General features: G+C 41.0%; 1 protein-coding gene across 8 annotated transcripts in view; it reads left to right on the forward strand.

Moving 5' to 3' along the window:
- The window catches only part of CFI (complement factor I), a 61700-nt gene that overhangs the window by 34473 nt on the left and 13392 nt on the right, over positions 1-13835 (forward strand). For 3 of the 8 annotated variants that reach the window (XM_032254768.1, XM_032254764.1, XM_032254759.1), the window contains 5 exons: positions 4771-4946; positions 6141-6254; positions 6393-6503; positions 11630-11653; positions 11820-11840. In XM_032254768.1, the coding sequence (XP_032110659.1) occupies positions 4771-4946; positions 6141-6254; positions 6393-6503; positions 11630-11653; positions 11820-11840 (446 nt within the window). The remainder of the gene's footprint in view (positions 1-4770; positions 4947-6140; positions 6255-6392; positions 6504-11629; positions 11654-11819; positions 11841-13835) is intronic. The other 5 variants (XM_032254767.1, XM_032254762.1, XM_032254760.1 and 2 more) reach the window with 4 other exon arrangements.

Consider the following 13835-nt stretch of genomic DNA (forward strand, 5'->3'; position numbering starts at 1 on the left):
TTGCTCTCCATTTGCTTGGTAAATCTTCCTCCATCCCTTTATTTTGACCCTATGTGTGTCTTTGCACATGAGATGGGTCTCCTGAATACAGCACACTGATGAGCCTTGACTCTTTATCCAATTTGCCAATCTGTTTTTTAATTGAGGCATTTAGCCCATTTACATTTAACGTTAATATTGCTATGTGTGAATTTGATTCTGCCATTTTGATGCTATCTCGTTATTTTGCCCATTAGTTCCTACAGTTTCTTCATAGTGTCAACAGTCTTTACAATTTGGTATGCTTTTGCAGTGGCTGGTACTGGTTTTTTTCATTTCCGCGTTTCATGCTTCCTTCAGGAGCTCTTGTAAGGCTGTCCTGGTGGTGATGAAATCTCTCAGCAGTTGCTTGTCCGTAAAGGATTTTATTTCTCCTTCACTTATGAAGCTTAGTTTGGCAGGGTATGAAATTCTGGGTTGAAAATTCTTTTCTTTAAGGGTGTTAAATATAGGTCCCCACTGTCTTCTGGCTTGTAGGGTTCTGCCAAGAGATCCACTATGAGTCTGATGGGCTTCCTTTTGTGACCAACCTGATCTTTCTCTCTGGCTGCCTTTAGCATTTTTTCCTTCAGTTCAACCCTGGTGAATCTGACGATTACATGCCTTGGGGTTGCTCTTCTTGAGGAATCTTTGAGGTGTTCTCCGTATTTCCTGAATGTGAATGTTGGCCTGCCTTGCTAAGTTGGGGAATTTCTCCTGGATTATATCCTGAAGAGTGTTTTCCAGCTTGGATTCATTCTCCCCATCACATTCAGGTACACTGATCAGACATAGATTTGGTCTTTTCACATAATCCCATATTTCTTGGAAGGTTTGTTCATTTCTTTTCACTCTTATTTCTCTAATCTTGCCTTATCTTTTTATTTCATTGAGTTGATCTTCAATCTCTGATATCTTTTCTTCTGCTTGATTGAGTCAGCTATTGAAACTTGTGTATGCTCCACAAAGTTCTCATGCTGTGTTTTTCAGCTCCATCAAGTTGTTTATGTTCTTCTCTACACTGGTTATTCTGGTTAGCATTTCATCTAGCCTTTTTTCAAGGTTCTTAGTTTGCTTGCATTGGATTAAAACATGCTCCTTTAGCTCCATAAAGTTTGTTATTACCCACCTTCTGAAGCCTGCTTCTGTCTATTTGTCAAACTCATTCTCTGTCCAGTTTTGTTCCCTTGCTGGTGAGGAGTTGTGATCCCTTTGAGGAGAAGAGTCATTCTGGTTTTTGGCAATTTCAGCCTTTTTGTGCTGGTTTCTTCCCATCTTTGTGGATTTATCTACCTTTGGTCTTTGAAGTTTTTGACTTTTGGATAGGGTCTATGAGTGGACATCCTTTCTGTTGATGCTGAAGCTATTTCTTTCTGTTTTTTAGTTTTCCTTCTAACAGTCAGGCCCCTGTGCTGCTGGTCTGCTGGAGGTCCACTCCAGACCCTGCTTGCCTGGAAATCACCGATGGGGGCTACAAACCAGCTAAGATTCCTGCCTGTTCCTTCCTGTGGTAGCTTTGTCCCAGATGGGTATTTGCCAGATGTCAGCCAGAGCTCTCCTGTATATGGTGTCTATTATTCATGATAAATGGGAGCCAGGGAGCCACTTGAGCAGTCAGTCTGTCCCTTATCAGAGCTCAGGTGCTGTGCTCTGAGCTTGGTTGGTCCCTTCCAAATTGCTGCACAGGGACATTTAAGTGTGCTGAAACCAGACCCACACTACCCCTTTTCCCAGGTGCTCTGTCCCAGGAAGGTGGGGGCTTTATTTATAAGTCCCTGACAGTCTGCTGCCTTTTTTCAGAGATGCCCTACCCAGCAAGAAAGGAGTCTAGTCACTCTGCCTGTAGAGGCTTTGCTGAGCTGCCTTGGGCTCTGCCTGGTTATTGTGTAAACTTCCCATTGTCTTTGTTTACACAGGCAAGTTTAGAACCATCTGCCCCAGCCTCACTAATGGTGGATGCCCCTCCCTCCATGTCCCAGGTCAAGCTCAGACTGCTGTGCTGGCTGTGAGAATTTCAAGCCAGTGGATCTTAGCTTGGCGGTTTTTGTTGGGGGTGGGACCCGCCAAGCCTGATCAGTTGGCTCCCTGGCCTCAATCCCCTTTTTTTCAGGGGAATGAGTATTTCTGTCTCTGCTGCGGCTACCACGGCTGCCCAGTTTTGTGCTGGAAACTCAGGGCACTGGTGTTGTAGGCACCAGAGGGAATCTCCTGGTCTGTGGGTTGAGAAGACCAAGGGAAAAGCGCAGTGTCTAATCCAGAGTGCCAGAGTGTCCAGAAAAGTCCCTAATGGCTTCCCTTGGCTAGGAGAGGGAGTTCTTTGGCTCCTGTGCTTCCAAATGAGGCAACGCCCCATCCTGCTTCGGTTTGCCCTACTTGGGCTACTCCCACTGTCTAGTCCCAATGAGATGAACCTGGTACCTCATTTGGAAATGTGAAGATCACTCAATTTCTGGATTGCTCTCACTGGGAGCTGCAGACCGGCGCTGTTCTATTTGGCCATCTTAGCGGGAGTCCATATTTCTATTTCTTTAGTTACCTTTGAATTTATACCATAAATCCTTGATTTAGGAAGTCTTCACCTTCTTCAGTAATAATAGAAGAAATGTAATTAGCCCATGAAGTTTCCAGTATTTAGTTTCACCTTATTTTTCTATATCCCAGAAGTTAATCACTATGATGGTATAATAAGCCATTATTTTACTGTTAAGTCATTGCTTACTCAGATTTACTTAATGTTTACCAACTTCTTGGTTTGCTCCTTCTTGTATTTTACCCCTTATTTCTAGATTCAGTTTTCTTCTTCTTAAAGCACATCTGCTAGTAGTTCATTAGTGAGAGTCTCTTATATTGTGAAATTGAGCCATAGACTATTTCTGAGTTTCATCAGTTTGTTACCTGCAACTTATGGTTCAGCCTACTGGCAGATTTTCTTAGTATTTGATTTCTCAGCATTTTGCTCTTGTGTTTTACATAAACTCATGAACAGACATCTCTAATTTTAACCAGTGCAGGTTTCCCTTACTTCCTTAAGAACTCATTGAGGAAAAAGATGACATTTTATATAGTATTTTTAGATATTTTTAGAATGGTAGATTTTTCAGATTATTAACCTATAAGATTGCCTCAAATGGTTCTTGTTGGTTCTCATGGCATGGATTCATGATTTGAAATAATTAAAAATACTCTCCTTGTTCTCTTTTTGCCTTTTATCCTAGTTAGTCTATCTAATATTTATATTGTTATTACTGTTCTATTTTTGTTTCCATATACCTGATGGACCTTCACTCAATTTTTAATTTTTAACCTATTTTCCCCATTTGCTTCTAGAGAGAAGCAAGGAGCAATTAAAAGTCCTAGAAGAGCCTGGGCACGATGGCTCAAGCCTCTAATCCCAGCACTTTGGGAGGCCGAGGTGGGCAGATCACGAGGTCAAGAGATGGAGACCATCCTGGCCAACATGGTGAAACTCGTCTCCACTAAAAATACAAAAATTAGCTGGGCTTGGTGGTGCGTCCCTGCAGTCCCAGCTACTTGGGAGGCTGAAGCAGAAGACTCGCTTGAACCTGGGAAGCAGAGGTTGCAGTGAGCTGGGATCGTACCACTGCACTCCAGCCTGGCAACAGACCAAGAATCCATCTCAAAAAAAGAAAGAAAGTCCTAGAAGAATAGTTCACTGTAAATCATCATCTTTAGGATGATAGGTCACTGAGGCAGCCTCTTCTCACAAATTGAACAAATTGAGAAGTCTTAGCAGTGGCATACAGATGCCAGAATATCACCTGAATACTGTCAAGGCTGAAGTGAAAATGTAGCTTACTGTAAAGCAAAATTGACCTACAGGAATTAAACTAACCTAACCTCCCAAGTCTTAGGCAATAATGGAATCAGCCAGCCAAAGTTTACAGCATGGGGCAGGCAAAGGAAAAGATGGAAATTTTTTTTTTTTTTTGAGACAGAGTCTCACTCTGTCACCAGCCTGGAGTGCAGTGGCGCGATTTCAGCTCACTGCAATCCCCGCCTCCCGGGTTGAAGCGATTCTCCTGCCTCAGCCTCCCAAGTAGCTGGAACCACGAGCGTGTGCTGCCACACCCAGCTAATTTTTGTAGTTTTTAGTACAGATGGGGTTTCACTACGTTGGCCAGGATGGTCTCAATCTCTTGACCTTGTGATCTGTCTGCCTCAGCCTCCCAAAGTGCTAGGATTACAGGTATGAGCCACCGTGACCAGCCTTTTTTTTTTTTTTTTTTTTTTAAATAGACAAAGTCTTGCTGTGTTGCCCAGGCTGGAATGCAGTGGTGTGATCTTAGCTCACTGCAACTTCCACCTCCTGGATTCAAGCAATTCTCCTGCCTCAGCCTCCCAAGTAGCTGGGGCTACAGGTGTGGGCCATCACACCCAGCTAATTTTTGTATTTTTGGTAGAAATGGGAGTTTCACCAGGTTGGTCATGGTGGTCTCAAACTCTTGACCTCAGGTAGTCCACCCACCTCAGCCTTCCAAAGTACTGGGATTACAGGTGTGAGCCACCACCCCTGGCCAAAGTTTAGTTAACTTTTACAAAATCCAGGGAAGTACTTATATTCCCTTTTATAGATGAAGGCACTGATGCTACAGAGGGCAAGTATCTTCCCAATCTGTAACTCCTATATAGAGATTGAGAGGACATTGCTCTAGTTTCTTCCCTGCTACAGTAGGGTTATAAATGCAAAGTACTAATTATTCTATCATAATGTTTCCTTTATTCTATTTGCAGAGGTGCTGATACTCAAAGAAGTTTTCAGTCGTCTAATCTCTCTATAAATGCCACTGAATGTCTACATGTGCATTGCCGGGGATTAGAGACCAGTTTGGCTGAATGCACTTTTACTAAGAGAAGCACTGTGGGTTACCAGGATTTAGCTGATGTGGTGTGTTACACACAGAAAGCAGGTTGGTGGAGTATTTGCCCATTATTTTCCCTTCCTTGAAGGTTGTTTATTTTACATCAAGCCTATAATAAACAAATAATTGATGTCTAGTTGCCAGTCACAGAGGCAATAATATGGATTCTATCAAGTTTTGGGCTTGAGAGCCTAAATTAGCGCCTTTCCGTTATTGCCATTCAAACATTGCCTCTCTACAGGTTCATATCTGGGAAGTAAAGTTGCCTTACTCCCCCTGCTTCATCTGAACATTTGGATTAAAGTTACTATAGCAAACACAAGTTAATCAAACATAAGAAGAAACCTCAGCATCTCCTTTAAGAGGGCCAGTGTATATAAATTTATTTAAAACCTTCAAATGACCACATCGGTGCCTCGGTTTTCAGGCAGCCATTGCCACTTTTCTCCTCCTTCCTGACACTGGAGTATTTTAGTCACATGTTTAGTTGTAAAGACCAAAGGTATACCCATCCCTTTTCAGTGCTAAAAAGAAGTACCATCAAAATGTAAACAAATGGCACTGCCCAAGCAAGTCTTGGGAGTAGGGGTAGGGATGACTGAGTATAGCAGCATGAAATAAATGGGTGGAGGCCGGGCACGGTGGCTCATGCCTGTAATCCCAGCACTTTGGAGGCCAAGGTGGGCAGATCAACTGAGGTCAGGAGTTCAAGACCAGCCTGACCATCATGGTGAAATCCCGTCTCTACTAAAACTGCAAAAATTAGGCATGGTGGCACGTGCCCGTAATCCTAGCTACTTAGGAGGCTAAGGCAGGAGAATCACTTGAACTCGGGAGGTAGAGGTTGCAGTGAGCCAAGATCATGCCACTGCACTCCAGCCTGGGCAACAGAGCGAGGCTGCGTCTAAAAAAAAAAAGAAAGAAAGAAAGAAAGAAATGGGTGCGTGGAAACCAGCATTTGTCAATGTCAGCAGGTATTCTCGATTTCTCCCCATTTCAGCAAATTTAGGCTTTCACAATAAATACTGACTTTCAGAGATAATATAAGGGCCTCCATAAGCCAACTTTGACATTTATTTTCTTTATGAGTCATATATACTATGTTGATAATACCAATACATTTTATGTCTTTTTTTTGAAGTTTAACTTTCTCATAATGACTCCATTATCCCAAAAATCTGATAAAGATGTAGTGCCACCACTCCATAAATAAATTTCACAAAGATAATTCCTTCTTTACAGATTCTCCAACTGATGACTCCTTTCAGTGTGTGAATGGGAAATATATTTCTCAGACGGAGGCATGTAATGGTATCAATGATTGTGGAGACCAAAGTGATGAACTGTGTTGTAAAGGTAGGCATAAATCTAGCCTCTAAATGCTCTTCATTTTTCTGAGTAAAAGAGGAAAAACAGCTTTTCCACTGAATTTCAGATTGTAGCTCATTCAATTTTAAGGATTGAAAAATACCTCTCCTACTTATATTTGCACAGCATGCCGAGGCAAGAGCTTCCACTGTAAATCGGGTGTTTGCATTCCAAGCCAGTACCGATGCAATGGTGAGGTGGACTGTATTACAGGGGAAGATGAAGTTGGCTGTGAAGGTAATTTTAAGTCTTGGGGTGATTTTATTCATTATTGAATCCAGGGATTCTGAAACTTTTCTTTAGGTAAAATATAATCTTAAGAGGACCATTAGTGGGTGTAGCATTGGCAGAACTATAGAATGTTCATCTCCTCATATTTTCATCCACTAAATATCTATTTGTTATTTTAGAGCTTTTTATTCAAATAAGTTCTCACTGCACATACAAAAAATAGACCATTAGACAAACCCCAAAGTACCCATTTTCCACCAGCAAGTTACTGACAGTTTGGCCATCTTGCTATCTCTCTTCCAGTTTGCTTGTATGTTTGTTGGAGGATTTTATTTTATTTTATTTTATTTTATTATTACTTTTTTTGAGATGGAATCTTGCTCTGTCACCCAGGCTGGAGTGCCGCAGCATGATCTTGGCTCACCGCAACCTCAACCTCCAGGGTTCAAGCGATTTTCCTGCCTCAGCCTCCTGAGTAGCTGGGATTACAGGCACCTGCCACCACACCTGGCTAAGTTTTGTATTTTAGTAGAGACAGGGTTTCACCATGTTGGCCAGGCTGGTCTCAAACTCTTGACCTCAGGTAATCTGCCCACCTCGGCCTCCCAAAGTGTTGGGATTACAGGCGCGAGCCACCGCACCTGGCCTGTTGGAGTATTTTAAAGTAAATTTTAGATATCAGATCACATCATTTATATGCATCTCCAATAATAAAAGCACTATATATATAAAACCATTCTCTCATTAGTATATCTAAAATAGATATTTTTAGAAGTAATAATTCACTATAATAATAATTCACTAACATCATTTAGTAACAGCCATGTTTAAATTTTCTCAACTATCCCAAAAATGTCTTTTTTGAACGAATGCATTCAAATCAGGATCTAAAAGAATCTGAATGTTCTCTTTGCTTATTAAGTTTTTAAAGTCTTCTTTATTCATTAAGAGTTATCTTCCCCACCTCCCCACCCTAATTTTTTTCATACTATTAATTTTTTTTTTCCTATTGGATGCTCCTTATTCTGGATTTAGAGAGATTTGATTATAAGCAAGGTTTTGAGCTTTGAGTCAGTGACAGTTTTTTTTTTTTTTTTAAAGAGCAAGGTTTCATATTTTAGGCAAGAATTCTTTTTATTTTCTCTTTTTGAGACAGAGTCTTGCTCCGTTGTCTAGGCTGGAGTGCAGTAGTGCAACGTCGGTTCACTGCAACCTCCACCTCCTGGGTTCAAGTGATTCTCCTGCCTCAGCCTCCTGAGGAGCTGGAATTACAGGCATGTGCCATCACACTTGGCTAATTTTTCTATTTTTAGTAGAGACATGGTTTCGCCATGTCTTGAACTCCTGGCCTCAAGTGATCTGCCTGCCTTGGTGCCCTAAAGTGCTGGCTTACAGGTGTGAGCCACTGTGCCCGGCCTTAGGCAAGAATTCTTGATGAGTCTTGTATGTATTTCCTATTACACATAATGTCTTCTTGTCTGGCCGTCCTTCTAGTGCTGCTAAGATGATTACTTGATCAGGTTGGTGTGTCCATTTAAAAGTGCCCCCACAATCTTTTTCCTAATGGTTTTAGCAGCCTTTTAAATTGTTGCCTACATCCATTTTGTCAATAGGGGCTGTGAAACGGCAGTTTCTAATTTTATCATGCCTTCTGGACTTATTAACTAGAAACCTAGAGAAAGACAGAATAATGCTTAATTCTTTCCTTTTACTTACCAAGTTTCAAAGCAATGATTTCGTGCTCTGGATAACCTCCAATGGTGAAAAATATTTCTTATGCAACTATTCTAGGCTACACAGACTGACTCTGCTTCCATTAATGCTTTCTGGAGGAAAAATCTCTATGTTATTATATTCATTCATTTACTCAATGAATATTTTTTCAGTTGCTACTATGTATGCCAGTACCTGTTCTAGATGCTGGGGTTTCATTAGTGAATAACATTTCAAAAATCCCTCCTCTGGCCAGGCACGGTGGCTGAGGCCTGTAATCCCAACAATTTGGAAGGCTGAGGCAGGCAGATCAGTTAAGGTCAGGAGTTCAAGACCAGCCTGGTAAACATGGCAAAACCCTATCTCTACCAAAAATGCAAAAATTAACTGGGTATGGTGGTGTATGCTTGTAATCCCAGCTACTTGAGGGGCTGAGGCTGGAGGATCACTTGAACCTGGGAAGCGGAGGTTATAGTGAGCCACGATTGTACCACTGCACTCCAGCCTGGGTGACAGAGTGAGACTCTGTCTCAAAAATCAATAAAATAAAATAAAATAAATTAGTTTTTTTTTTTTTTTAAATCCCTGCCCATTCACTAATCTTACATTCTAATGGTGGAAGAAAGGCAATACATAGAAGAAATAAGTAAAATAACAAGTACTAAGAAGAAAAATGAAGCAAGGACGAAGGTATAAAATGTGTAGGGTAGGCCGGGCACGGTGGCTCACGCCTGTAATCCTAGCACTTTGGGAGGCCGAGGCGGATGGATCACGAGGTCAAGAGATCGAGACCATCCTGGTCAACGTGGTGAAACCCTGTCTTTACTAAAAATACAAAAAATTATCTGGGCATGGTGGCACGTGCCTGTAATCCCAGCTACTCAGGAGGCTGAGGCAGGAGAATTGCCTGAACCTAGGAGGCGGAGGTTGCGGTGAGCCGAGATCGTGCCATTGCACTCCAGCCTGGGTAACAAGACCAAAACTCTGTCTCAAAAAAAAAAATGTGTAGGGTAAGTTTTGAAGTTTAGGTAAAGTGGCCTGGGAAAGCCTCTCTCACTGAGGCTACTTTTACATAATGATCTGAAGAAATGATGGAGCCAGCCATGCAGATGTCTGCAAAACTGAGTTCCAGGCAGAGGCAATAGCCTGGAATTCTTGCTATTTGAGAAACGAGCAGTAAGGTGGTTAGTGTGACAGGCATTACCAGTGGTGGTAGTGAGACATTAAGGGACAAACAGCAGGAGATGCTAGAGGGATAGGGGCTGGAAGTGTCAGGGCAGGTCAAGTAAGGCCTGCTAACAACTGAAATGGGAAGCCACTCCATGGCTTTGAGCAGAGGAGTGACATGATCTGACTCACTTTAATCGAGATTGCAGCTCGGGTAAGGTGGCTCACGCCTGTAATCCCAGCACTTTGGGAGGCCCAGGCGGGCTGATCACCTGAGGTCTGGAGTTTGAGACCAGTCTGGCCAACATGGTGAAACTCTGTCTCTACTAAAAATACAAAAAGTAGCTAGGTGTGGCAGCACACAACTGTAATCCCAGCTACTTGGGAAGCTGAGGCAGAAGAATCACTTGAACCCAGGAGGTGGAGGTTGCAGTTAGCAAAGATCACGTCACTGCACTCCAGCCTGGGCAACAGAGACTCTGAAAAAAAAGAAAAGAAAAGAAAAAAACAAGAGACAGAGACTGTGCTGGCTGTGGGACAGGCTGCATAAGGGCAAGGAGAGAAGCTAGGACACCCATCAGGAAACTACCACGGTCATTCAAGGAAGGCGTGAGCATGACTAGGGCAAGTTGGTAGAAATGGAAATGAGGAGAAGCAGTCAGATTCGGGACATATTTTGAAGGCAGAACCAACAAGATTTGCTAATAGACTGGGTAGGGTAGGGTAGGAAAGCAAATGAGCCGTCAGGGATGGCTGCCAGGTTTTGGCCTGAGAATGGAAAGGGAGCGGCTAGCCACGAGGATGGGAAGGCTGTAGGAGGAGTGGGTGAGTTTATATCCCACTTCAGTAGAGTTCATTAGACTTCAGTGAAATTTTGTTTAATTTTCCATTGATATCAGTTCTTAAAGAATACACATTTTAGAATTTTAAATCATATTATTTCTGCTGAAGGCTTTATAAGCAGTTGAGCAAAAGTGCTTTTATGGTCATTACATTTAGTTCAATCCTTGAGAAGAAGGAAGAAAAATTTTTCAGCCAGGAGGACAAAAGTCACTGCATGACTTTTGCCAGTGAAGCTCTACAGTTTGAGTTCTTCAGTAAAATAATACTTTGGTGTTTTTTTTATTCTTCCTCCTCTTATTCTTGGCCTTCTCCTTCCCTAAATTTAAAACTCTGAAGTTTAAGGTCAAGGATCATAATTTATTAGTTTATGAGAAAAAAATCTTACTGAGAGAGTAACTATAATGTAAATCTTGTTTTCACATCGATTTCTTGAATCTGTATCAAAAATACATTTAGTCATTGTTATTTCTGTTTACCCCTCTTTAGAATAAGCTCTGCCTTTTGTATTTCAGTAACGGTTCTATTTTTTCCCTCTCTAAAAAAGTGCAAGTGAGAGCAGAGATGCAAAATAAACTTTATATATTCATTGACTTCTTCTTTAAGTGGCCAGGTCAGAATCACTAAATCAAGGGAGGTTTGTATTAGATCTTCATGGAATTTATCTTTTATAAGCTGTCCTTTATCTAATATAAGTTAAAAATAGTTATAAATTTTGTATAATAATATAGTAAGTTTCTTGTTGAATATGTATCCAAATGCATCTATATACTAAGCTGCTTTTAAAGTTCAAGTTAAAACTGTTTCCTAGACATGGTGAAATTGACGTGTTTGAAAATTTTGTTACGCAGTATTAAAAATCAAAGTAAGATGACATACTGTGGTTTCCTTTTATCTTTTTTGTGTGTTTGTTTATTTGAGACAGAGTCTTGCTCTGTTGCCCAGGCTGGAGTGAGATGGCATGATCTTGGCTCACTGCAACCTCTGCCTCCTGGGTTCAAACCATTCCCGTGCCTCTGCCTCTGGAGTAGCTGGAATTATAGGCACTCACCACCATGCTCAGCTAATTTTTGTATTTTTAGTAGAGACAGGGTTTCACCATGTTGGCCAGGATGGTCTCTGACTCCTGACCTCAAGTGATCTCACGCCTCAGCCTCCCAAAGCGCTGGGATAAACAGGCGTGAGCCACTGCGCTCAACCTCCTTTTATCTTTTTAAAATCTACAAAAACACATTTAGCCAACTATCATTGTTACTTCAGTTTACTCTTATTCAGGGATGGGCTCTGCCTTTTGCATTTTAGTAATGCTTCTAACTATTAAGTTGTGCTAGTCTGAAATTCAATAATTTGTGCATATTTTATTCAAATCAAAGTGATCTCTTTGCTATAGTGAATTTTTTGTTTTGTTTTAGCAGCCGGACATTCTACAATTCAAGGTAAATCTATTTTTATAATAGAAAAATTATATTACCAAAGAAAACAGAAATAAGGTACTGTGGTTTTCATGACATATGTATAGTATATTGATATAGTATTCATTTTTCCCAATTAAAAATTATCCTTTGCTGTGATAATTTTTTTTGTTGTTGTTGTTTTCTTCAGGTTTGGCATCTGTGGCTCCAGGTAAAATTTGTATTAAAATTTTGGGATATTGAAAAATTGAAACCAAACTCAGGTTCTATTATTGTCTTCTTATATTTTAATGTAACTGTTAATGAAGCATGATATGACCACATTTTAGCAATAAACCAGGTTCAACATTAGTTTAGGCAAAGAGGCCCTTTCTCAGTGTGATAAACTTTCACTCTTACACACCCCATCCACAGCCTGCTCACCAAAACACCACCCAGAGTAGACTCTTCCCTGCCCATTTCACCTTTGCCCTTTCACCTTTCTCCTCTTCATTTTTCCTCAAAATCAAGGTAGCTCCTCAAGAAATTGCCACTGGAGAAAAGATAACATGTTTTCTTGATAGGTATTTTCTTATTTATTTGTATCAGCCAGATGTCCCCAAATCCTCCAGCTCTTTGGTACCACCCTTTTAAAAAATATTCATGTAATGTACCCCAGAACCTAAAGTACAATTTTAAAAAAAAACGGGAAAGAACACAGACCTTAAAAAAAAAAATTCATGTAAAATGACTCACATCCCCAGTTCATATAATGTCAAATTTCATGATTCTCCTCAGGATTTCTTAGGATTCCTGAGGGACTTGCTAGCTCAAGACCACCCTTTGCTCTAAATGCCTAATTTTTCATTGTATTCCCTCTCACTTGTCATTTTGCCCTCTGAAGCTGCTGTTCTTCCTCCTCCTCCTTCTTCCTCTTTTCTCTTCTTTTCTCCTTCTTCTTCCTTCTCTTCCCTCCTCTTCCTCCTCCTCCTTCTTCTTCTCTATTCCTTTTTTTCCTCCCTCCCTCTCTCTTTCCCTCCCTCTTTTCCTTCCTCCTTCCTCCCTAGTTTCAGATCTCAGGGGCAACGTGATGAGTTAATGATACTCCTCAGCTCTTTCTTTATACATGGTCATCAGGGGTCCAGCAAGGCCCCTGTCTTGTTTGACTCATTTATCTGTCTTTATCACTAAAGCTCACTCCCCTTCCTCTCCCCCAATAGGCAACCGTTTTTAAGTGATTTAATGTGCGTGTCTTTTTGTTTGTATGCATTCTTATCCAATGTGTATTGTTACTTTGCAAGCATACGTTTTTTATTCACATAGTATGGTGTTATAGATCTATATTTATTTTTCCTCTTTTCACAACTCATTACGTTTTAAAGACCTGTCCATGTTACTCTATGCTCATCTAATCTGTTGCTTCTAACTGCTGTATAAAATACTCCACTGTGTTTATCTTGCACAATTTACTCTCCACTTTTGCAGTAATGGACTTTTAGTCCACAATCACTCTATGATGTATCCTCTCCTTAAGTATGTGTGGGAGGATTTCTTGGAGGCATCTAGCTGGGCAAGTGTCTTCTTTTGTTTTGTGTTGCTATAACAGAATACCACAGACTGGAAAATTTATGAAGAAAATAAATGTATTTCTTACAGTTCTGGAGGTTGTGAGGTCCAAGGTCACGGGGCGTGCATCTGTCAAGGGCCTTCTTGCTGCAGCATCCCATGGCAGAAGGTGGAAAGGCAAGACAGGAAGGGAGCAAGAAGAGTCTGAACTCACTTTTATAACAAGCCCACTCTCACTACAGCTAACCCACTTTTGAGATAATGGCATTAATCTATTCATGAGGGAAGAGCCCTCATGACCTAATTCCTCCTTATTAGGCCCCACTTCCCATCACTGTTGTGTTGGGGATTAAGTTTCCAACACATGAACTTTTGAGGACACGTTCAAACCATAGTAGCAAGTTGAGTCTTGGAGTATGCATACTTAATTTGACTGCTAGTGCCAGTATGTTCTTTGGCAGTGCTGTTATATACCAGTCCTTACTTCCACCAATAGCCTGAGAGTTCTCTCCAACCCCACCAACATCAAGCACGTTTCTCCAGCTGTCAAGTGATGGCACTGTTTATTAACTTGAATTTTTATATTAACCAAAGATTCTGAGTTTCCCTGCATGAGCATACTAGCTTTTTAACTTCATCTTCTTTTTTTTTCTTCTATCCT

Source organism: Sapajus apella, unplaced genomic scaffold, assembly GCF_009761245.1.
Source record: "Sapajus apella isolate SASKATOON/1434 unplaced genomic scaffold, GSC_monkey_1.0 scaffold87, whole genome shotgun sequence".
NCBI classification, from domain to species: domain Eukaryota; kingdom Metazoa; phylum Chordata; class Mammalia; order Primates; family Cebidae; genus Sapajus; species Sapajus apella.